Source organism: Pongo pygmaeus, chromosome 8, assembly GCF_028885625.2.
Source record: "Pongo pygmaeus isolate AG05252 chromosome 8, NHGRI_mPonPyg2-v2.0_pri, whole genome shotgun sequence".
In the NCBI taxonomy this organism is placed as follows: Eukaryota; Metazoa; Chordata; class Mammalia; order Primates; family Hominidae; genus Pongo; species Pongo pygmaeus.
The window spans coordinates 110,537,389-110,564,108 of record NC_072381.2 but is presented as its reverse complement, the minus strand read 5'-3'; the positions used below and the strand labels follow the sequence as shown (position 1 = coordinate 110,564,108).

At 37.5% G+C, this 26,720-nt stretch overlaps 1 protein-coding gene across 1 annotated transcript in view; it reads right to left on the bottom strand.

Annotated features, from left to right (window-relative positions):
* The window catches only part of SORCS3 (sortilin related VPS10 domain containing receptor 3), a 631,488-nt gene that overhangs the window by 18,502 nt on the left and 586,266 nt on the right, over positions 1-26,720 (bottom strand). Inside the window, exons 20-21 of the mRNA XM_054436019.2 lie at positions 22,718-22,851; positions 1,116-1,239 (exon numbers count right to left, since the gene is read on the bottom strand). Of these exons, the coding sequence (XP_054291994.1) occupies positions 1,116-1,239; positions 22,718-22,851 (258 nt within the window). The remainder of the gene's footprint in view (positions 1-1,115; positions 1,240-22,717; positions 22,852-26,720) is intronic.

Genomic DNA, 26,720 nt, shown 5'->3' with positions numbered 1-26,720 from the left:
AGGATTAGAAAATAGGTTGAAACTCTGTATCTTGACCTGGTTGGTGAGTATACAAGTGCATTCACTTTGTGGTAATGCATAAAACTAAACACTTGTGCCATGCATGCTTCTGTATAAAATTTACAATACAATTAAAATGTTTACTTTGAAAGAAACACACAAACCTTCCATGTGCCCCTCAAAGAGCCCGAGAAGCAAGTTTGCAGAAAGGTAGGAAAAGGAATTTACCTGGTGTGAGGCTGGAGGAACATAATCTGATCAGAGGATGACAAGCCTTCACTTAACTTTCTAGAAAACCACAGTGATATTTACATTACATATGTAACAAACCTGCACGTTGTGCACATGTACCCTAAAACTTAAAGTATAATACATAAAAAAAAGAAGAAATGTAAAACCAGAAAACCAATTACCATTAAAGAAATCAAACTAGTAATGAAAAATCTAAAAAAAAAAAAAAAAAAAAGAAAACCGCAGTGATACCGGTTGTGTCTAGGGACCTGGGAGAAGTTGTGTGAAATGGCAGTAGAGGCACTTTCATTTATAATAAACTTAAGAGTGGTTCTCCAGGGTTGAGAACAGGATAGTAGTCCTATTCACCACTCTTCTGCCCTAGTCCTAACTTATATTCTTAGCCTTATTATCTAGTTTTGTAGCCAATGATATTCAAATCTCCAACAGTCAAGAAAGCCATCTGTTGTGAATAGACATCATCTCATTAACTGAGCAATGAGTCCTACAAGGCAGGGATCATGACTCCTGACTTTTGGAAATTGCTGGTCCTCATCTTACAAAGAGTGTGTCCTGCATATATGTTGTAGATACCTCCCAGCTTGCATTTCCTTCAATTTGTGATACGTGTCTTTGTCTAATGAGAACCCCAAACAAGCTGTGAGGCAGACGTAACACAGGAGACAACAAATACCTGTTTTGTGGTATACGTCTCTTAAAACCTCAATCTCTAGGTTGGAGGTAGGTTTGGAAGCTTCCTGTTGACCTATGTAATTTTCCCAGGGCCTAAGGAATTTCCACCACACTCAATGACTGTAGGGAGAGTGGGCAGAGGAAATTAACTGAGCAGGAAGGAACATCACAGAACAATTTTCAGGGCTTACCATGAACTGCAATCTCTTTTGTGTCCTGGATGAGGGCATTCCCTGCAGCCACCTGGACTGTGATGGTGTTGGTTCCTTCTGCAAGGAATGTGAAGGAAATGCTGCTGTCCAAAGTGATGAGAGGCTACAAGAAGAAGTAACAATACTGATTCAGTCTTGTGTGGGATATCAACTTTACTTCCTTTCATGAAACTCTCAGACTGTCATCCTAACTTGGAAAAGAAAAAACAAACAAAAAAACATTATACCGTTTCTTAAAACTGTGATTATTCTTCCAGTATCTAGGAAGAGCATTAGTATACTTGAAACACATTATAAAATGTTAAATTCTAGAAATAAGGATAAGACTGGGCATCCTGGATTTTGCATGTCATTCTGCTCTTTCTCCTGGGGCAAAGTAGAAACAACTTTTGTAATCTGTCCCTGTTGGCTTTGGGAATAGAAGATCATTTCCCTTCTCCAATATCTGGTGTCACTTATATTTTCATCCTATATTTCACTGGATTATAAGACCTTTCTGAGAAGTGATCACATAGTTATTTACTTCTGTATTACCCGCCTTAAGCACACTTTTTTTTTTTTTTTTAGGCAGAGTCTCTCTCTGTCACCCAGGCTGGAGTGCAGTGATGTGATCTTAGCTCACTGCAACCTCCACCTCCTGGGTTCTAGCAATTCTCCTGCCTCAGCCTCCCTATTAGCTGGGACCACAGGTGCCCACCACCACACTCAGCTAATTTTTTGTATTTTAGTAGAGATGGGGTTTCACCGTGTTGCCCAGGCTGATCTCGAACTTCTGAGCTCAGGCAATCCACCCACCTCGGCCTCCCAAAGTGCTAGGATTACAGGCGTGAGCCACTGCGCCTGGCCGCACATTGCCTTTCATAGAGCAGAAAATAAACGTAAATTAGATGCACCGTCAGATTACTGACTTTTTATATTATTATATCTGTGTTTCCCATTGCAAGGCATTTTTACCATTTTTAATAGGTTGGAAAATACACAGACATACATATTTATGATCATTTATTAATCTTTTTCTCTTTCTGCTTTTGCCCCCAATAATCATAACAGATAGGAACTTCTCAAGGATGAAGAGAGAAATAGAATGCAGATATACCTCAGAATTCACAAAGGATTGGTTCCAGGACCCCTGTGTATAAAAAATCCATGCATACTCCAATCCCATTGTAGGCCCTCCATATCTGCAGGTCTTGCATTCTGCAAATGCTGTATTTTCAATCTAAGTTTGGTTGCAGATGTGGATCCTGATGATATGGAGGGCTGACTGTATTTCTTGAAAAAAAAAAAAAAACCCACATATAAGTGGACCTGTACATTTCGAACCCTTGTTGTTCAAGGGTCAGCTCTAATTATATATATTTTTTTCCTGGAAAGAAGAATCTTGATTAAAAAGCAGATGCTTATTGGAGAGAAGAGAGTACAGATCTTCAGATTGATGAGTCATTATTCAGTGGGCATCTTAAAGTCAGTGCCCTCTCAAATCCTCTATTGTTTGCAAAGTAAGATATAACAGTTGGAGGCTGATCTAAGGCAGCTGATAAAGAGATGTCACAGGGGCAGATGAGCAGACTCCCTCTCCTCTCTTTGTGTCAGGACGACAGCAGGATGGAAAGTAGCAATGTAGCCAGCTGCGGATGCACAGAGCTGCCCTTTAAGAGGGGCAGGACAGTCCTTCACAACATACCCATGTATGGCCTTGATGCATGTGTACAAAACCCTGCAGAGGCTCCCAGCTGCAGTTTTCAGATGGTCTCTACTGTAATACTGAAATTCCTTTCTTGCTCAGAATTTTCAACTGGCCTTTGAAACAATAATTTAATTTCTTCTGCTTTAAAATTCTATAGCTCTGTTTTATGATCAGGTTGATGGCTGGAGTTGGGCAGGATTACAGATACTGTCCTAAGCGTCTGGCATATTTTCTTTTCTATTTGGTAAATGAAAGAAGAAACGGAGTATGGAAAGAGATACACTCCTTCCCTTAACTAAGGGCAAACCTCAGAGTTCAGGCATTCTTTCCCATACTTATGACTGGGTGATGACACACACATGGGTGTGACCTTCTGAATTAATTGATAAATGAGGTATAAGTAGGTTCTGACATGCATATAAAATCCAAAGGGTCAATAGTGGCTGTTTATGGTCCTGTTTGGAGAAGGGAGCTGAACTGAAGCTGGGTTGAGCATAGCAAATGTCAATCAGGGCCGTGGAGTAAAGGAATATCAACATGTGTGGCAAAGAGTCACCATTTCTAGTATAATTAGAACAGTGACTTGAAACTCACTCTGTTACTGTTTGAATCAATATCCTTAGGCAAAGTTTGTCCACATTCTGGCCTTTCTTCTTTATCTGTTAAATGAGTGGTTTGGGCTAGATGATCTGTGAGGACTCAGCAATCAGAATCTGTTGCATTGACAAATGGATTTAGGCAAAATTTCTAGTTTCTACTGGTCAGCCCATCAGGTCTTATCTGACAGAAAATCTTCAATTGCTATTGCTTCATTACCTTTGCTACATTCTTTAAAAAGAAAATGAGATATCTCTAAACACCCAACAGAATGGCTAAATATATATATTTTTATAAATAGATATATATGATAATATCAAGTGATATTGAAGATGCAAGACAATTTGGACTCATAGAATTTTGGTGGAAATGTAAAATGGTAGAACCATTTAGGAAAATGTTTAGTTTTATAAGAAATTGCAAGAACTTTTTCCAAAGTGGTGTAACAGTGACAGGAGGCAACCAAATGCCTAGGCAGATAGGGGCGGGTACCCAATGAAACCCCACCTCCAAGCCAAAGACAGTTTAAAGCCTGAAAGCCAAGTTAGAAGTTAAATCTTTGGACTGTACTGAAAACTTGTCTTCCTGTTTGGCACACTTTCTCTGATTGATCCCTATCCTTCACCTACTTTACATATACCTACCCTTTCCTAGTTGGTTTTCTACACTGTCATGCCCACCTTTGAGTGGTGTCTTCACTTGATCCTTTTTTGCATATTCACAAACCAGTCAGCGCACAATCCCCATCCTGTGCCTATAAAGACCCCAGACTCAGTTGGTAGAGAAGAAGACGGCCTGACTTCTGGGAGGAGACAGCCTGACTTGAAGTCAGGGAGGAGATGACCTGCCCTTCCTGTCCCCTCTCCAGCTCCCCTCTCTGCTGAGAGCTGTTTTCATTGCTCAGTAAAATTCTCTGCCTTCACCATCCTTCAACCGTCCATGTGACCTCATTCTTCTTGGATGCCAGACAAGACTTCAGGACCCACCGGGTGTGGGTACCCAGAAAGACTGTCACACTGGCCCTTTACTCACAGTGGCAGAGGGCAGCTGCCCCACATGACAAGGCAAGGGGCCAACTGAGCTGCTAACATGCCACTGTCCGCAGATGGTAGAGCTAAAGGAGCACTCTAACACCCTCTCTGGGGCTTCAGGGTTGTGAGCACCCTCACCCGGCCATGGGCCCTCCATGGAGCTTGCTCCTGTGTCAGCACCCAGAGTGTCTGGCCAGATCCCACACTAACTCGCTCACATGCTCCTTCCCACAAGCACGGTGGGCCAGGTAGAGGGAGCATCTCTGCTGCAAGTTCAGTGAAGGGGCCAAGAAAAATCCTCCATCAGTTGTACCATATGTATATTTTATGATTTGGGAACTGCAACCCTAAGAATTTAGTCAAGAGAAAAGAAGACACAAGTGTACAAACAAAAAAATAAATGTTCATAGTGGTTTATTCATAGCAGCCCAAAACAGGAAACAGCCCAGGAATTCAATAGTAGGAAATTTAATAGGAAATAAATAAATACTGATATATATATATGTATTTTATATATATATATATAAAATATATAATCAGTGTTTGTGTGTGTATATGTGTGTGTATATAATCAGTATGGATAAATCTCCAAACCAGCAAATCTAATTTATGATGAAAAAATAGAATAGTGGTTGGTTCTGAAGACTGGGCTGGAGATTGACTGAGAAGGGGGACTGGGCTGGAGATTGACTTAGAAGGGGCATGAGAGGACTTTCAGGAAGTTTGGATTACACAGGTGAATGTCTTCCAAAACTCAGTAAGTACACACTGTTGAATTTTGCATTCCATTGTTGATAGGATTTATACCCCCACAGGGGTAAAAGTGTAAAGAAATATTCAACTATAGTTAATGATTTGCAAGCTGAATCATTTAGGACAAAGAATATAGGTGTCTTAAATTTACTTTGAAATGAATAAAGCATCAAGATAGACTAATGGATGTATACAGAAGGATGGACAGATAGACATGTGATAGAACGAGTATAGCAAATATTGATGGTAGACTACAGGTGGTGTGTATGTGGCTGTTCACTGCACAGTTCTTTCAGCTTTCCATTTTGTTTTACTGCCTTCAGCTATTTCTCATCTTTTCCCACCTATCACCACCAGGCATTTTTCTCCCTTAATAGTTTTCTCTTTAGAGAATCTTCACTACTTCCAGCTCATCTTCTTCAGCTCTCAGTAGTACACATGGCCCTCTATCCTTTTTCTGCCCTCTCTTCTTATCTTAAGATTCATCTGGTTGGTGCTGCCTTGGGCAATGGAATCTCTTTTGAGAGGAATGGAATTCTTCCTGTCCTAGAAGATTTGATCTTGTCTCCATCTGGCTGTTTCCCTAGGAGATCCAGGGCCCAGCAAGGGTGCAGGGATGCAGGGCAAAGGGAATGCCATCTGAAGTAAGAGAGTATGTGCCCTCCTGCCAGCCAGTCAGGGCACTCAGCCACAGCAAACAAACTGTGCTGAATGGGAACACTTGGTCCCCAGGTGGCAAGCCACAGACTCTTGTGCTGGGAAAATGGCAGGAGCTAATTTTGTTTTCCAAATTGCTTTTGTTTCTCATCAGCTGTTATGGCAGCATGGCTGATTTCACCTTCTTTGCAAAGCTGGAACACTCAACAGGATTCTTGAGTTCTTCATCAGCCACTGATATCTGGTGTCCAATGCTAAATTAAATCAAGTATTTTAAGGTTCATTTACTCAAATATATTAGGCAAGCAGACACATTTATTAAGCCAGACCTCTGCTAATCCCAGCAAATTGGCCTTTCAGAGCCCCACAAATCCAACAGGCAGCTGATTGACTTCTCTGTCTCTGTGCTTCATCCAATCTACAGAGCCAGCCCACAGCGAGGCCCCTTAGAAAAATACCTCATGCCCTGCCTAGGCTGTGAGCTACATCCCTCCCCACAGAGAATCCCTCATGTGCGACAGGTCACATATTATCCACTGAGCCCAGCAAGAAATCGACAAAGCTCTGTGCGACTATTTAGTTATGAGATTTCCACTTGACTAATGGAACTAAGCAAGCTGCAGGGAAATCTTTGGATGCAGCCTACATCAGTTTCCCAGACACAGTAAGTCAAGTTAATATTGTACACTCTAAAATCTCTCCAATTTAAAATGCATACCTTGATAACAGCTGCCAGTCCCAAATTGGACAGACTATGCAGTCACTATGCTTGCCTTATTTAAAACCTTCAGCAGATTATATAGTAATGTGTGAAAAGTACTCATCATATGAAGTACAAAGGCTGGATATATAATTGTGGATCTACCACATTTAGAACTATATAAAAAAATCTTAACATACAAAGAAATAAAGCAAAATACTATCTATACCTACTAGTTTTAAACTAAAACTAAACTAAACTAGTGATATAAGATAGAACCAAATCCATGGTTCTATTCACTAGCTTACTTTAAAACTAAACTAGTGGCTATAGATGCTATTAAAGAAATAAAGCAAAGAAATAAAGCCAAATAGTACAGTAAACGAGTAGTTTAAAGCTGAAGTAATAGTTACAGATACTATTTGGCTTTATTCCTTTGTCTTTGTGTGTTTTTAAAGGAGAAAAATGACTGGTGGTAATAGGTGGGAAAAGATGATAAATAGTTGAAGGTAGTAAACCAAAACTCCCATACTTTTATGCCTATGGGATTAATGTGAAAATTCACAGGTTAAAAAAGCACTTTCCTTCAAATACAGATACACAAACATACGCACTTAAATACATCCAAAAACTCTTTGACAGTATCTGTCTAAAGTATCACTGTCTACGAATCTGGTTCTATCTTATATCATGCTACCCTAAATCAGAATTTTTGTGACAAAAGCAAAAGCATCAATTTTTATCATTCAAAGCCATCTGTCATCTATCTTTCTCACCTTTCAGTGTTTTCTCCAACTTCTGCCCAAATGAATCCTTTAACTTTGGCTGAATTAGTCTACCATCCCCAAAGCCTAACCTCTACACAAAAATCCCTCTCTTTTCTCTCTGCCTCAATTCTACTGCTCCTTCCACGCCAGCTTAGGCTCAACTTTGTATATGACTCACTCCATGACCAACAATGTCTGCATATCCATCACTCCCTAGGCTGCTTGACTTAGCCAGTAATTTTACATTCCTATTGCATACCTGCTTTTATCTATTCTTGAATTTTAGCCTCATATTCTCAAATAGATTACATGTTTCTTGAAAGCAACAAATGGAATTTACACTGCTTTGCATTCCACACAACACGTAGCACAAACTACAGGCTCTTAAAAAAGATCCACAAAAGTACTGATGGAATTTCACATTGCCCACTGATAGATTTGTAGGCACATGAGCCTACAGTTGGATTTCAGAAATTCTTGCTCTTTTCTGTTTGCTTACACAACATATTTGCTTGTCAATTATTGCATATGTGCTCATTGTGCTTTCTTATTGGGGATATAATCTCCTTGAAGGTATGGAGAATGTCATATGTGTTTTTCTATACCTAATATCAACGAGCAAAAGTCTGATTATAAAGGTAGGAGGCCAATTCACTCTTATCAGTAGGATGATTTAATTTAACTACTTACATAGTAACCTAGTCACACAAACACAAACACATAAAAACAGACATAAAACATCACCTTCCAAGGTTATTTCCTTAATTGTATTCTCTGTAAAATGGGATAATTTCTATTTCATCAGTGATGTTCTGATAACAATAAAATAATGTGTATGAAGAGACCAGTACACAACGAGTACCAGAAATATGTGCTCAAAATTAGTACTAGTTCCTTTTACAGGTCAGTTTGCTGGTCAAAGGGAACCAAACAGCTCTAAAATCACGGCACTCCCCATATACGCAGAGACATTCATTCATTTGCCAGCCAAATACAGTGCTCACTGGATCAACTACTGGGGACCATGGCCATCTTGATGTGTTTCTGGCATGGTGTTAGCAAACAGCACTGCACTGAAAATGCACCTCTTTCAAATGGACCAAGTAAACGTTTTTAGAAATTGGAGTGTGATCTGTGAAACCAAGTCAGGTTTTTAGCCTAAATACAAATGCTATTAATGCAAATGATGGGCACAACAGTGACTAATACTTCCAAATGCTCAGATGTGTTCTAAACACTTTCTATGCATTTCTTTATTTAATCATTGCAGCAACACTTGATCATAGATACTACTGTTATTACTCAGACATTACAAACAATAAAACTGAGACTCAAAGAAATTAAATGGTTTGACTTGACTAAAGGCATACAGCAAAGAAGATTTGGTCTGGACTCCAACCTAGGTTTGTCTTGTTCTGCAACCACTCTATTCTACTGCCTCTCATGTATTGTCATTCTCTTGGTTCTTTGGGAACAAAACCACTTAGCTAGACCTCTGGGACCTGGGTATTTGTGCAGCATTTCATGCTCAAGCTTTTGGATTACAAATTCCTAACCAAGGAAATACCTCTCGTCACCATTAATTAAAAAACATAAAATTATAATGCCAATATGTAATTTAAAAATGCCCTCTCATAATATGGCATAATATATATGAGATAGGTAGTAGATAGACTGATTGATTGATTGATTGATAGAGAAGTGGAGAGACAGAGAGATACACAGTAGATTTTAAATAATAACTAAGTCATGTTCATATATTACATATTATAGTATCCTTGCTTTAGAGAAATTGATACAAACTCAAATTAAGTGACTCACTCAATTTAACACAGATAATTATTACAGAAGTATAAACTAGAATCCCCAATTGCTTTGTTCATTTATTTGTTTTTAATCAAATACCTATTAGACACTGCATGGCATTTCAGGTCTTAGAAACAGCACTCAAAGAAAAAAATAGAGCTGTAGAGAAACACTGTGTCTTCCATTCCTCGCAGGCCGCTAAGTAAATCGCTGTGTTGGTAATAGTCAAGAACTGCCCTTCTTGCACATAGAAGTTTCTTAGAAAAGATCATCAGGTAAATGAGCTAGAACAAGAAAGAATTCTCTGACTTGACAGCCAAACCCTCACATCTGCACAGGAGAAATGAACTTAAAATCCTCTCTTTCTAACTTCTCCCTGAACAATTTTCTCTTTTTCCTTCACTATGTATATCTGCTGGTCCTTGAGGCACAATTTTAGATTACATAACCTCCAGGAGATAAACACCTCTAGTGGTGCAGCTAAAGCATCTGGAGCTGGGGAGAGTGCATGATAAATGGGAATTAGTAGACCCAGGTTTGAGGTCTGGCTCTGCAACTAACCAAGCATTTGAATTTGGGATGTTCATCTCAGACAGGGAGCTTAACTTCTCAAATGTACCAAATAGGGCTTTTATTAAATGACCTACCCTTCTATTTTCCTGGTGAAGAATAATCCCAGAAATGCAAGTGCATTAGTCATCTATACTGAGAAACTAATTTAAAAATATGAGGCACAAATAATGCAAACAGAAAAGGGTTCCTTGGTCCATGAATCTTGCTCTATATTTTACCAACCCATGCTAAATATAAGTTCTAATAACATCATAAAAAGCATCCATTTATTGAGTACATAGTGTGTGCCAAGTAAATAGCATAGTTTTACTATATATTTATGCTATACAGTAGCATAGTTTTCACAACAATAAAGTTGAGATAGGCATTATTCTTTCCACTTTATGGTGAGTCAATTACATCTTAGGACAGATAACTTTATCAAGCTCTCACACAACTAAGAAGTAGCAGTTCTAGAAACTTAACCCATGAAACCCTAAATCCAAGGCCCATGTTCTCTCCACTATATCGTGCTGCCTCCCTAAAAAAGATCGGGGATAAGTTATCTCCCACTTACGCAGGAGTAAGGATGGGGTGAAGTTCTCTTCAGTTGTTGTCGACCAGAAACTGAATATTTATTTCTCTTCTCTTTAGATATCCAGCATTTCCAAGTCTGATGTCGTACCTTACTTAAATTATGGTTTTTAAGCTAAAGCTTTCTCTAGGATAAGCAATGCCAATCACATTATGAGTTTTCAAAAAACAAAAAAAAACCCAGAGTTTTCAAAACACACACACTCACAAACACACACACACAGTCTGACAGTTCAAAACTCCAGGGGGATTCATAGGAAGCCCCTTCACTTTGTGAATTTTATCACCAGTAGGTGACGACATACTCCCAACAAATGTTAAAGAAAATTGCCCATATGGTTATATCAGGGGAGGGGGAAAATAATTATTTTGAAATACACATCAGAGTACTACATTCTTTTTAACAAGGTCTGCTCTCAGAAGAAACTTATAAATCAGAGCTTAAACTTCAGGGGTTTTATAGTCCAACTAAGCTATGGGAAGTAAAATACACAACACCAGCCCACTTTATCCTTCCATGTGGGAGAACACAGATACCTACCTACAGCCCACTCTAGCTAATCTAACCAACCTGAGGGATCAGGAGAGGGAGAACAAACAGAAACACCTGTAAATGCCTGAGACCTAATCATAGGTTGATAAAAAGCTTCCCCTCCTTCCATATCTTACCATCACATTACTAAAGACTTATTTACAGCCATTCCTTTCAAACCAGTATATCATGTCCAGCTGTGAAGAAAAAAATTACAAGGCATACTAAAGGGAAAAAACATAGAAGACACAGAGAAAGTATCAGAGTCTGATATAACAGGGACGTTGCAATGACCAGAGCAGAAATTTCAAACAAATTTAATTAATGTGCTAAAAGATTTCATGGATAAGGTAGACAGCATGCCAAAACAGATGAGCAATGTAAACAGAAAGTTGAAAATTCTAAGAAAAAAAAAAGAAATACTAGAGATCAAAAACACTGTACTTGAAATTTAAAAATGCCTTTGATGTGTTTATTAGTAGACTGAACACAGCTGAGGAAGAATCTATGAGTTTGAGAACATCTCAATAGAAAATGCCAAAACTGAAAAGCAAAAAGAACAAAAAGTAAAAAAAAAAAAAAAAAAAAGAAAAGAATATCCAAGAATGAGGAACAACTAAAAATGGTATAAATGCATGTAATGTGAATAACAGAAAAAGAAAACACAAAAATATCTGAAATAATAATAACTGAGAATTACAGCAAAGTAATGTCAGACACCAAACAACAGACACTCAAAACTCAGAGAACACTGAGACAGATAAATGCTGAAGAATCTACACCTAGATGTATCATTTTCAAACTACAAAAAAAAATCAAAGATTAAGAAAAAAAAATCATGAGAGAAGCTAGAGGAAATAAACACCTTACCTATAAAGGAGAAGCGATAAGCATTATATCCAACTTCTCCCCAAAAACCACGTAAGCAAGAAGAAAGTAGAGATACATATTTAAAGCGTTGAGGGAAAAAAACGCCACCAATCTAGAATTCTGTACCCTGCAAAATTATCCATCAAAAGTGAAGAAGAAAAGAATGTTTTCTCAAACAAAGAAAAAATTAAGAAACTTGTCAGTAGATCTGTTCTGCAAAAATCATTAAAGGTTCTTCAGACAGAAGGAAATATAGGTCAGAAACTTGAACCACATGAAGAAAGGAAGAACACTGAAGAAGAATAAATGAAGGCAAAATTTTTTGACCCAGCAATCCCATCACTGGGTATATACCCAAAGGATTATAAATCATTTTACTATAAAGACACTTGCACATGTATGTTTATTGTGGCACTGTTCACAATAGCAAAGAGTTGGAACCAATCCAAATGCCCATCAATGGTAGACTGGATAAAGAAGATGTGGCACATATACACCATGGAATACTATGCAGCCATATAAAAGGATGAGTTCATGTCCTTTGCAGGAACATGGATGAAGCTAGAAACGATCATTCTCAGCAAACTAACACAAGAACAGAAAACCAAACTGCTTCTCACTCATAAGTGTGAGTTGAACAATGAGAACACATGGACACAGGGAGGGGAAGAACATCACACACTGAGGCCTGTCAAGGAGGGGTGGGGGGCTAAGGGAGCAATAGAATTAGGAGAAATACCTAATGTAGATGACAGGTTGATGGGTGCAGCAAACCACCAAAGCATGTTTATACCTATGTAACAAACCTGCATGTTCTTCACATGCACCCCAGAACTTAAAGTATAATTAAAAAAAGAAAGAAAACTATTATTCTCAATTGACTTAACAGAAAAAAATTTGTTCAACATAAAAATACCAACGAGGTATTTGATTATGTATACTTATGTATATATCTTATGTATGTTCACATACAAGTGAAATGAGTGACAACAGTGAGAGAAGAGGCAAGAGACAAGAATTTATAATTATTTTTACTAAAGGCCGCTCTCACTACTATTGAAGTGGTATAGTGTTATTTAAAATGAGCTTGGATTCACTGTAAGTGTATACAGCAAATTCTAGGGCAATCACTTTAAAAAGTCTTTTTAAAAGTATGAGTGATACACACACAAAAAATAAAATCAATAAGGACATAGTTGATTTTAATAATGCCATCAATCAACTGGACATAACTAACATCTATAGATTACTTTATCAGACAACAGCAGAATACACATTCTTCTAAAGCCCAAATAGAACATCCACTGAACTAGACCACATCCTGGGCCATAAAACATACTTTAACAAATATGAAAGAATAGAAATTATACAATGTCGGCTCTCAGAACACAATTAAATTGAGCAATAAATAACAGAAAGATAACTAGAAAGTCCTAAAATACATGGAGATTAAACAAGACACATCTAAATAACACATTAGTCAAAAAATAAATGTCAAGAGAAACTAAAAAGTATGTTCAACTAAATGAAAATTTAAAAAATCTAACATTTGTGGGATGCAGCAAAAGCAGGACTTAGAAGGAAATTTATAGCATTGAGTGTATATATTAAAAAGAAGTATCTAGAATCAGTCATCTAACCTCCCATCTCAGGAAACAAGAAAAAAAAAAAAACTCCAAGGTAAGCAGAAAAAAAGAAATAATAAAAACCAGAACAGAAATCAATGAAACTGAAAATAGGAAATCAAGAGAGAAAATCAATTTTAAAAATCTGGTTCTTTGAAAATATCAATAAAGTTGATAAGCCTCTGGCCAGGCTAATTAAGAAAAAAGAGAGGGGACACAAATTACTAATATCTGAAATGAAAGAGGGGACATCACTACAAATCTTATAGATATTAAAATGATGACAAAGGAGTATGATAAACACTTCTATGGCCACAACTTTGATAACCCAGATAAAATAGATCAATTTCTTGAAAGACACAATCTGTTAAAACTCATACAGGATGAAAAAGGTTATTTGAATAGAACTATATCTATTAAATAAATTGAATCAGTAATTAATAACTTTGCTAAAGAGAAAACACTAGGCCCAGATGGTTTTACTGGCGAATTCTACTAAACATTTAAGGGAGAAATTATGCCAATTTTCCACATCATTTTTCAGAAAATAGAAGAGGATAAAATATTTTCTAACTCATTTAATCAACCAAATACCAAAATCAACCATCAACCAAATACCAAATACCAAATATAACCAAATATCAAAATCAGGTAAATATATTACAAGAAAGGAAAACTAAAGATCAATAATTCTCAGGAACAAAGATGCAAAAATCCTCAATAAAACATTAGCAAATTGAATCCAATCGTATAAAAAATTATACTACATGACCACTATCAGAATTTATCCCAAGGCTGGTTCAACATTTAAAAATTAATTAATGTAATCCATCTCATCAGCAGACTAAAGAAAAAAGAACATGATCATATTAACCTATGCAGAAAAAGCATTTAACACAATCCAACACCCATTTATAACAACTCTCAGTAAACATAGAATAGAGGGGAACTTCCCCGAGATGATAGAGTATCTACAAAAAACCTATAACAAACATCATAATTAATGGTGTGTAATTAGAAGCTTTCCCACTAAGATCAGAAACAAAGCAACGACGTTCCCTCTCACCACTTCTTTTCAACATTGTACTGGAAGTCCTGGCTAACGCAATAAGACAAGAAAATAAACAAAACTTATCTTGGGAAAGAAGAAAACTATTTGTTCATAGATGATATGATTGCTTATGTAGGCATCTAAGAGAATCAATAACAACAAGCAAAAATATCCTGGGACTAATACATAATTATAGCAAGGTTACAGGATACAAGGTTCATATATAAAAGTTGATCACTTTCCTATATACCAGCAATGAACAAGTGTGATTTGAATTAAACACACGATACCAAGGAGTTTCAAGATGGCTGACCAAAGGCAGCTCATACTGATCTTCTCCACAAAGAAGAACCCAAAATAGTGACTAGACAATCACACTTTGAATAGGTCATCTAAGAAAGAATCCTGGAGTTCAACAGAGAAGTAACAGGAAGCACATAAAGCAGTGAAGGACATGGAAGCAAGGCAGCCTGCTTGGCCAGGATCAGCTGGGAGTTTGGAGAGATTCCCCAATGTGGAAAGGGACTCCCCAATATGAGAAAAGGGTAAGTGAGAGACCTCCAGAAGTGCACATCCTCACCATGGACTCCTACAACCCTAGCCACTGGAGAGCCCCTTGACCACTGTGGGCCCTGAAACTGACATAAACAGCTCCCTGGAGACTGCAATATCAGTGCTCCAGAGAGGGAGCTGACACTGGGTTCCATATATCCCAAGTCCAAAGCAGCTGCAGCAAGGTGCCATTTTGAGAACCCAGCTCCCAACAGACTTCACCTTGCTCTGAGGCCCAACAGTAACTACATCTCCTTATTCCTGGAGCCCTATTGACATCCCCCACAGGCAGTCACCACTGCACCTAGCTGCTGCTATGTGGACTAAGGCACAGGCCACTGGCAATGATCACACTTGCCACCAGCAGCAGAGCCACTGTGCATTTATTGCACCCAGACAGAACCCCTCTCCCCACCCATAGCTGCCATTACTGTAGGCTGCTGCCATGGGCTGGGAGGTGAGTGAAGTGTGGGCTGCTACAGTCAAGGCTAAGATATGAGTGAAGAACCAGTTGCCAATGAGGTGGCTGAAGTGCAAGCGAAATACAAGCTTCTGCCACCTAGGCTAAGATACAAGCAAGATATGTATTTCCCACCCACCTGACTATGGCTGCCACTAAAAGCAACCCTGCCCACCACTAAAAGCAACCCTGCCCTCCCCAGTAGCAGGGCTGCAGCATAACCACTCCTACTCTCCAACCTAAGCATCCCACCTGGGGTTTGGAGATCACTCTACCACTGTCTACCACAGCCAGTACCTGCACACAACACCAGGGGGCCTGAGGATAGGACTTCTTAGCCTGGCTCTGCCTCCCCTGAAGCCAGAAGACTCAATCTGAGAGTCTGAGGGTCTCGGGATCACACTGCCTAGTCTACCACAACCAGTACCTCAGCACTCCTCCCAAACACCTGAGGTTGGGCCTGCCACCCTGCCACTACCACCAGGTTGGGTCCACCATCCTGCCACTACCACCAGAGCTGGCACCCATCTGTATTCACTAATTGTAGATATGAAGACTAAACCACTAAGCCCATTGCAGCCACCACTAACATCAGTGGGAACTGCTCAAGACGCAGAGGGTTATCCTGCCACTGCTACTACTATCACCTACACCACACCTCCTGCCCAAGGGGCACAGAACCCACTTGCCCACCTGGTGCACCACTATGACTACCAGCAAGACACTTGAAGGCCCAGGAATCAGTGCAGTTGGGCCTTCTAACACCAACGCCAACATACACCACCCTGAGGCCCCTAAATAGGCATAATCAGCCCACTGCTGCTACCCTAGGACCCCAAACCCTGGCCCACCTGGCATCCCAGTCCCCAGCAAAAAATTTCCACAGCCTCCACTAATAACTGCCCCCAATCCAGCAAGGGAATCACAGCTGCCACTGATTCTATTTAAGGCGAAATAAATCATACAGACATTATACTAATGCATGCACCCAGAATCAAAGCCAAAGTGCCCTACTCAACCAACACCATAAAAACATCTTCAGGAAAAAGTTCCTCCCTACAAAAGCAAATTCAAAAAATTGGAAGAAGTCACCATTACACCAGCTGCACAGATATCAATGTAAGGACAAAGAAAACATTTTAAAAAGCAAGAAAAAGTGACAACTCTGAAGGAACACAATAATTCTCCAGTAACAGATCCCAATCAAACAAAACAATTATAAAATCCAAGAAAAGGAATTCAAAATACTGATTTGAAAGAAGCTCTGTGAGATAAAAAGGGATTCAAAAATGCAAGGAAAAGAAATCAGAAAAACAATTCAGGATATGAATGAGAAATTTACCAAAGAGACACTATTAAAAAAAATTCAGACAAATTCTGAACAGAAGAACCCACCAAATGAATGACAAAATACATTTGAAAGCTTTAATAGACTAAATCAAGCAGAAGAAAGAACCTCAGATCCCGAAAACAGGTTTTTTGAAATAACCCACTCAGACAAAAATTTTAAGGAAATAATTTTTAAAAATGAGCAAAGCTTATGTGCTATATGGAATATGATAAAATGAGCAAATAATCAAATTGCCGGTATGCCAGAAGATAAAAAGAAAATGAAATAATTACAAAATCTATTTAACAAAATAATGGCTGAAACTTTTCCCAAGTCTAGCAAGAGATTTAGATATCCAGATTCAGAAGTCTCTGATAGATCCAAAAAGATGCAAAGTAAAAAAGATCTTCTTTATGCCACATTATAGTCAAACTCTTAAAAGTCAAAGACAAATACAGAATTCAAAAAACAGGCAAAGGAAAATGTCTAGTGACTTATAAATGAACGCCCATTCAACCAAGAGTGGATGTACCATCAGAAATCTTACAAACCAGGAGAGAATAGGATGACATATTCAAACAGCTGAAAGGAAAATACTGTCAACCAAGAATATTATACCTAGCAAAGATATTCTTCATAAATGAAGAAGAAATGAAATATTTCCCAGACAAGCAAAGCTGAGGGAATTCATCACCACTAGATTTGCCATATTAGAAATTCTTAAGAAAATCCTGTGAAAGAGAAATAAGGAAATAAATCAAGAAAGCAAGAGGGAAAGAGAGAAACAGCAAGAGAGAAAGAGAGAAAGAAAGAAGAAAAAGAAGGAAAGAGAGAAAGAGAAAGAAAGAAAAGAGAAAAGAAGAAAAGAGAGAGAAAGAAAGAAAGGAAGGAAGGAAGGAAGAAAGAAAGGAAGGAAGGAAGAAAGAAAGAAGGAAAGAAAGAAAGAAAGAAGGGATGGAGGGAATGATGGAGGGCAGGGCAGGCAGGCAGGCAGACACATGAAAATATAAAAACCACTTGTAGAACAAACAAACAAAAAAGGAAGATATAAGATTCAAATGTTATCACTACAAAAAACAAAACAAAACCACTATGATAAACAATCCGAGAGAAAGAAAAGGGACAAAGGTATAAAAAAAAACAGAAATTAATTAATGAAATGGCAGAAATAGGCCCTCACATGTCAATAACTTTGAATGTAAACAAATTAATTTTCCTCAGTAAAGGTAAAGCTAATGAAATGGATTCAAAACACACACACACACACACACACACAAAATGACCACAATATGCTACCTACAAGGAACTCATCCCACCTGTCATGACATATATAGACTGAAAGTAAAAGGATGGGAAAATATATCCCATGCAAATGAAAACTGAAAGTTAGCAGGAGTAGCTATATTTATATCAAAGAAACAAACTTTAAGTAAAAAACAATAAAAAACAAAAAAATACAAAGAAGATCATTATATAATGATAAAGGGATCAATTCAGCAAGAAGATATCATAATTCTAAACATATATGCACCCAATACCCCAGCACCCAGATATACAAAGCAAATATTAGTAGATCTAAAGGGAGAGATAGAATCCAACACAATAATAGTTGGGAACTTCAACACTCCACTCTCAGGATTAGACAGACCATCTAGACAGAAAACAAAGAAACATTTCACTTAAACTGCACATTAGACCAAATGGACCTAACAGATATTTACAGAACATTTTATCCAAGAGCTAGAGAATATACATTCTTCTCATCGGCACCTGGAACATTCTCCAAGATCGACCACATGTTGGCACACAAAACAAGTCTAAACAAATTTTGTAAAGTTGAAATCATATCAAGTATCTTCTCAGACCACAATGGAATAAATCTAGAAATCAATAACAAGAGGAACTTTAGAAACTGTACAAATACATAGAAATTAAATGATATGCTTCTGAATGTTGGGTCAAGAAAGAAATTACACAGTAAATTTAAAAAATTTTGAAACAAAAAAACCCAGAAACACAACATACCACAACCTATGAGATATAGCAAAAGCAGGGCTGAGAGGTAAGCTTATAGCAATAATTACCTACATCAGAAAAGCAGAAGGATTTCAAATAATACAACCTGCAACTCAAGGAACTAGAAAAGCAAGAACAAATAAAACCCAAAATTAGTAGAAGATGAGAAATAATAAAGATCAGAGGAGAACTAAACAAAATAGAGACTAAAAAAAAATACAAAAGATCAATAAACCAAAAAGTTGGTTTTTTTGAAAAGATAAACAGAATCAATAAACCACTTGCTGAACTAACCAAGAAAGAGTAAAGACTCAAATAAACAAAATCAGAAATGGAAAAGGAGGCATTGCAACTGATACCACAGAAACACAAAAGATCATTAGAGACAATTATGAACAACTATATACACTAACAAACTGAAAAACCTAGAGAGAATGGATAAATTCCTAGACACATACAACCTACCAAGATTGAATCAGGAAGAAATAGAAAGCCTGATTACAGGCCAATAACCAATAATGAGATTTAATAGTAATAAAAAGTCTCCCAAAAAAGAAAAGTCTACGATCAGATGGCTTCACTGCTGAATTCTATCAAACTTTCAAAGATGAACTAATGTCAACTCTTCACAAACTATTCCAAAAAATTTAAGAGGAGGGAATGCTCCCTAACTCATTCTACAAGACCAGCATTACCCTGATACTCAAACCAGGCAAGAACTCAACAAAAAAAGAAAACTATGGGCCAATAGGCTCGATGAATATAGGATTGAAAATTCTCAATGAAATACTAACAACTGAATCCAACAGCAAGTCAGAAAAAAAATATACATCAAGATCAAGTTGAATTTATCCCAGGGATGCAAGTATAATTTAACATACACAAACCGATAAATGTGATACATTGCATCAATAGAGTGAATGACAAAAAACATACAATCATGTTAACAGATTCAGAAAAAGCATTTGATGAAATTTAACATTGCTAATGATAAAAAGTCTCAACAAACCAGCATAGAAGGAATGTACCTTAATGTAGTAAAGGCTATATGACAAATCCATAGTTAATATCATACTGGATCAGGAAAAGTTGAAAGCCTTTCCTTTAAAGCCTAGAACAAGAAGATAAGGATGCCCAGTTTCACCACTCCTATTCAGTATAGGACCGGAAGTCCTAACCAGAGTAATCAGGCAAGAGAAAAAAAAATAAAAGGCAATCTAAATTTAAAAAGAAAGAGTCAAATTTTCCCTCTTTGCTGATGTATATTTAGAAAAACCTAGAGGCTCCATGAAAAACTCTTAAATCTGATCAACAAATTCAGTAAAGTTGCAGAATACAAAATCAATATATAAAAAACAGTAGTGTTACATATCAATTAAAACAAAAACATAAAATACCCAATACCATATACTTTAGCACCATCAAAAATGAAATACTTCTGTATAAATTTAACAAAATGTGTATGAGATCCATGTAGGAAAAACTACAAAACACTGTTGAAAGAAATCAAATAATAACTAAATAAATAGATATGCCATGTTCATGGATAGGAACACTTAATATTGTGAAGATGTTAGGTCTTACCAATTTGATCTATAGATGCAATCCAATGCCAGTCAAAATCCTAGCAAGTTAGTTTGTAGATACTGACAAAGTGATTTGAAGGTATGTATGGCAAGGCAAATGACTCAAAATAGTCAACATAAAATTGAAGGATAACAAAGTTGAAGAACTGACTCTACTCAACTTCAAGATGTATTATAAATCTACAGTAATCAAAACACGTTGTATTGGTAAAAAACAAAAAAACAAAAAAACAAAAAACAAAAACAGGAAAACAGACCAGTGAAACCAAATAAATAGCCCAGAAATAGACCCACATAAGTGTAATCAACTGATTTTTGGCAAAGGAGCAAAGTTAATACAATGGAGCAAAAATGGTATCTTCAACAAATTGTGCTTGAACAACTGGACATCCACATGCAAAAAAAAATGGATCTAGGTAATAAACCTTATGCCTTTAAAAAATGATCTCAAAATGGATCATAGATCTAAATGTAAAACTCAAAACTATAAAACTCCTAGAAGATAACATAGGAGAAAACGTTGATGATGTTGGGTATGGTGAAGTCATTTGAGATACAACACCAAAAGCGTGATTCATGAAAAAAAGAACTGATAAACTGGACTTCCTTAAAATTCAAAACTTTTGTCTACAAAAGAAACTATCAAGAAGTTGAAAAGATAAGCCACAGAGTGGAAGAAAATATTTGCAGAAGACATATCTGATAAAAGATTATCCAATAATATACAAAGAATTATTAAAACTCAATAAGTAATGGAACAATCTGATTTAAAAATAGGCCACAGACCTTAACAGACAACTCACCAAAGATGTTATATAGTTGGCAAAAAAGCATATGAAACATTTCTCTAAATAATATGTCATCTGGGAAATCCAAATTTAAACAAAAATGTGATACCATTACATGGATATTAGAATGACCAAAATCCAGAACATGACACCACCAAATGCTAGTGAGGATGTGGAGCAACAAGAACTCTCATTCATTGCTGGTGGACATCCAAAATGGTCCAACCAGTTAGGAAGACAGCTTGGTGGTTTATTTCAAAACCAAACATATTGCTACCATAAGATCCAGAAATCATGCTCTTAGTGTTTATCCAAAGTAGCTGAAAACTTATGTCCATACAAAACTTGCCCATGAATGTTTATAGCAGCTTTATTCATTATTGCCAAAACTTAGAAGCAACCAATATGCTCTTCAATGAGTGAATGGATAAATAAACTGTGATACATTCAGACAATGGGATATTATTCAGCACTGAAAAGAAATGAGCTATCAAGACATGAAAAGACATGGAGAAACTTAAATGCATATTACTTAGTGAAGGAAGCCAATATGAAAACAGTACATACTATATGATTCCAACTATATGACATTCTGGAAAAGGCAAAACTACAGAGACAGTAAAAATATCAGTGGCTGCTAAGGATTAAGGAGGAGACAGGTATGAATAGGTGGAGCACAGAGCATTTTTACGGTAGTGAAACACTTCTTTTTGATACTATAATGGTAGATTCATGTCATTATACATTTATCCAAACCTATGGAATGTACAAAACCAGAAATGAATCCTAAAGTAAACTATGGACTCTGAGTGATAATGATGTATTAATGTAAGTTCATCTATTACAACAAATTTAACACTCTGGTGGAGGATGTTGATAATGGAGGAGGCTATACATGTGTAGAAGAAGGGGATATATGGAAAATCTCTGTACCACGTGTTGATTTTGCTGTGAACTTACAACTCCTCAAAAATGAAGTGTTCTTTATAAAACAGGAATAGAGAAGAACATTATCTCTGAGGAATTCTCAGCCAAATTGCTCCCAGCTTCTATCATACAATTGTGGTCATGCTTGACACAGGTGTTGCCATCACCATGGCCGGAAGTAGGGAGTATATGGCAAGTCCAGAGTTTGGCCTCTTTTGTTCCATTCTTTGAGATGTGGCAACCTCAGTACCTTGCCTAAAAAGAATGCTAGCACATCTAGAACAGCTAGTAAGTATTGATAAGGATTCTTTACCTGTGTTATCTTGTTTAATTTTGACAACCCTACATTTAGATATCTAGACAGATAGGGCTACTTAATCTCAGAGATGCTAAGTAACTTCTTTGACATTATATAACCAGGCCAAGGCCAAGATTAAAGCAAAACAGAACAAATGAAATTTTAGAAATATTGATTAGAGAAGCAAGAACATGCAGGTTTGCAGAGTTTCTCAAAGTACTTTCTTCCTTAGGATTATCTGAACTTTCCCTAATAAAGTAATGAACTTGGTGTAAAGAGGTATGTTTTATTCAATTTTGTGGGCTCATAGGTTTATTAAGTACCTCTTATTGCCTGCATTCTCGGTGCCCCCTAATAGACACATAAAAGCTGGAACATAGGAGCATTCAGAAAGGGCCAAACCTTTGTGCTATTGCCGAACCACCAGAAATAGGTAAGGGTCCCCAGTTGACTGGGCCACACAACTGCACTGATGTTGACCTCCTTATTTCTTATGGCAACAAATGGAACTCGGAGATGAACATGCTCCACAGGACCTAAGGAAACATAAAAACAAATGCCAGTGTTTATATTCTGGATGTGGTCAAACTGTATCATACCCCTAGATTCTTAATCTTAATTTCTATTAGCATCCCCTGTAATAAAGGAAGGGTCACAAAACTATACACATTGGGAGGTGTGTATACGCACTTGAAATGAAGCACTGGATATAATAAGGAACTCAGATCAAGTTTCAGATTTTTTGAGTAGCATCTGAACTAAATTTACATCTGATAAGTCTAACCACAGATGCTTATGAACCTCTAATACAAGGACAAAGCTGATTTACTAGACACTTAGCCAATAAATGGGAAGATAAACAGCAGTCTATTTTGTTATTAATGATTAGCCTGTATTGTGATTTGGGGTTAGTGTATTGTGTGGAGGGCTCTTCCATTATTCTTGATTGTTAATGGGTTTCCATCTCCTTCAACAATTGGCCATTGTGCCTCATCATCTGCAGTACACAGTGGGTGTCATTCAGAAACTGGCAAGGCTGTTTTCCAAACAAGGAAAAGTATATCTCCCTAAATCAAAGTAGAAACAAATGCCAGGTTCCCAAATAATAAGAAATCTGCTTGCAGAAAGGTAACCAAGCTTCTCATTTTTTCCCTTAGAAAACTGATATAAGCAGCATGATATTCTAAACCAGCAAGTAGAAGAATATACATGAACACACCCTAGGCAATAAGTGAGGATTTTAGTTTCCAAACTAAAATGAGAAGAGGACAAAGCTGATGAAAAAGTGTTAATGTGGCTGGGCGCTGTGGCTCACACCTGTAATCCCAGCACTTTGGGAGGCTGAGGTGGGTGGATCACCTGAGGTAGGAGTTCAAGACCAGCCCGGCCAACATGGTGAAACCCTGTCTTTACTAAAAATACAAAAATTAGCTGTGCATGGTGGCAGGTGCTTGTAATCCCAGCTATTCGGGAGGCTGAGGCAGGAGAATCACTTGAACCTAGGAGGCGGAGGATGCAGTGAGCCGAAATCGCACCATTGCACTCCAGCCTGGGGGACAAGAGCAAAACTTTATGTTAATTAAAAAAAAAATGGTGTTAAGGTATCAGTGTTGCATCTGAGACGTAAATAGTTTTTTAACACTGCAAGATTTTTTCTTCCTTTTTCTCTCCTTTCCTAACTCCTCCCCTTACTTTCCTTTCTATCTTTCTGTCTTCCTCCCTCCTTCTTTCTCTTCTTTAATCCTTCCTACATAACCAAATCCAACTAAAATATGTAAATCTCTTCCTATTATGTCAGAGCACATTTTCTTGGTTTCCACCATCATCAATTTGATGAGAACAAGTAATTGAAGAGATTTCTATATGAAGTTCTTAAGCCACAACTGTAGCAAAGACATCTCTTCAGCCTAGGGGCCTTGAATTCTTTTTTTTTCTTTTTTATTATTATACTTTAAGTTTTAGGGTACATGTGCACAATGTGCAGGTTAGTTACATATGTATACATGTGCCATGCTGGTGTGCTGCACCCATTAACTCGTCATTTAGCATTAGGTATATCTCCTAATGCTATCCCTCCCCCCTCCCCCTACCCCACAACAGTCCCCAGAGTGTGATGTTCCCCTTCCTGTGTCCATGTGTTCTCATTGTTCAATTCCCATCTAGGAGTGAGAACATGCAGTGTTTGGTTTTTTGTCCTTGTGATAGTTTACTGAGAATGATGATTTCCAATTTCATCCATGTCCCTACAAAGGACATGAACTCATCATTTTTTATGGCTGCATAGTATTCCATGGTGTATATATGCCACATTTTCTTAATCCAGTCTATCATCGTTGGACATTTGGGTTGATTCCAAGTCTTTGCTATTGTGAATAGTGCCACAATAAACATACATGTGCATGTGTCTTTATAGCAGCATGATTTATAGTCCTTTGGGTATATACCCAGTAATGGGATGGCTAGGTCAAATGGAATTTCTAGTTCTAGATCCCTGAGGAATCACCACACTGACTTCCACAATGGTTGAACTAGTTTACAGTCCCGCCAACAGTGTAAAAGTGTTCCTATTTCTCCACATCCTCTCCAGCACCTGTTGTTTCCTGACTTTTTAATGATTGCCATTCTAACTGGTGTGAGATGGTATCTCATTGTGGTTTTGATTTGCATTTCTCTGATGGCCAGTGATGATGAGCATGTTTTCATGTGTCTTTTGGCTGCATAAATGTCTTCTTTTGAGAAGTGTCTGTTCATATCCTTCGCCCACTTGTTGATGGGGTTGTTTGTTTTTTTCTTGTAAATTTGTTTGAGTTCATTGTAGATTCTGGATATTAGCCCTTTGTCAGATGAGCAGGTTGCGAAAATTTTCTCCCATTTTGTAGGTTGCCTGTTCACTCTGATGGTAGTTTCTTTTGCTGTGCAGAAGCTCTTTAGTTTAATGAGATCCCATTTGTCAATTTTGGCTTTTGTTGCCATTGCTTTTGGTGTTTTACACATGAAGTCCTTGCCCATGCCTATGTCCTGAATGGTAATGCCTAGGTTTTATTATAGGGTTTTGATGGTTTTAGGTCTAACATTTAAGTCTTTAATCCATCTTGAATTAATTTTCATATAAGGTGTAAGGAAGGGATCCAGTTTCAACTTTCTATATATTGCTAGCCAGTTTTCCCAGCACCATTTATTAAATAGGGAATCCTTTCCCCATTGCTTATTTAAACCAAATCCAGCAGCACATCAAAAAGCTTATCCACCATGATCAAGTGGGCTTCATCCCTGGGATGCAAGGCTGGTTCAATATATGCAAATCAATAAATGTAATCCAGCATATAAACAGAAACAAAGACAAAAACCACATGATTATCTCAATAGATGCAGAAAAGGCCTTTGACAAAATTCAACAACCCTTCACACTAAAAACTCTCAAGAAATTAGGTACTGATGGGACATATCTCAAAATAATAAGAGCTATCTATGACAAACCCACAGCCAATATCATACTGAATGGGCAAAAACTGGAAGCATTCCCTTTGAAAACGGGCACAAGACAGGGATGCCCTCTCTCACCACTCCTATTCAACATAGTGTTGGAAGTTCTGGCCAGGGCAATTAGGCAGGAGAAGGAAATAAAGGGTATCCAGTTAGGAAAAGAGGAAGTCAAATTGTCCCTGTTTGCAGATGACATGATTGTATATCTAGAAAACCCCATTGTCTCAGCCCAAAATCTCCTTAAGCTGATAAGCAACTTTAGCAAAGTCTCAGGGGCCTTGAATTCTTATTGGTGGAGCATTTTTCAGGCCATCTAGCCATCCTTATTTGCTTCCCTGGTAATTCAGGAGACAAGTCAGTTCAAAGGGAAGAAAACATGAATGTTTCTCATTTCAACTCTGGCATAAATGTACCCATATGATTTTTTCCTTTATCTTACGAGTCTTAATCCTACACAGACTATTACCTTGTTCTAAAAATAAGGGACAACATTTGCTCTGCCTTCCTTATATTAATAAGAACATATGAAAGTGTTATGTGGTTGTTTAAAGTACCATACAATTAATGAAAGAATGTCATGATTTCTACCACTACTGCCCACCACCACCACTGCCATCACTGTTTCTATCTGTCATTGGGTAGTAGTCCCTCTAAGGACTTCAGTGAGCATTCTCCTGAGTCTAACTGGACATATTCTGTGTCATAGGTAATTTTATATTGAAGGGGAAAGTGTTTGGACAGTGACTGCTATTTGGGTGTGGAGACAAGCCAGGCCAGTGTATGTGCAAAGGATAAATGCTTGAGGGGGATGGATGCCCTAGTTTCTATGATGTACTTATTTCACATTGCACACCTGTATCAAAACATCTCATGTACCCCATAAATATATATACCGACTATGTACTCACAAAAATTAAACATA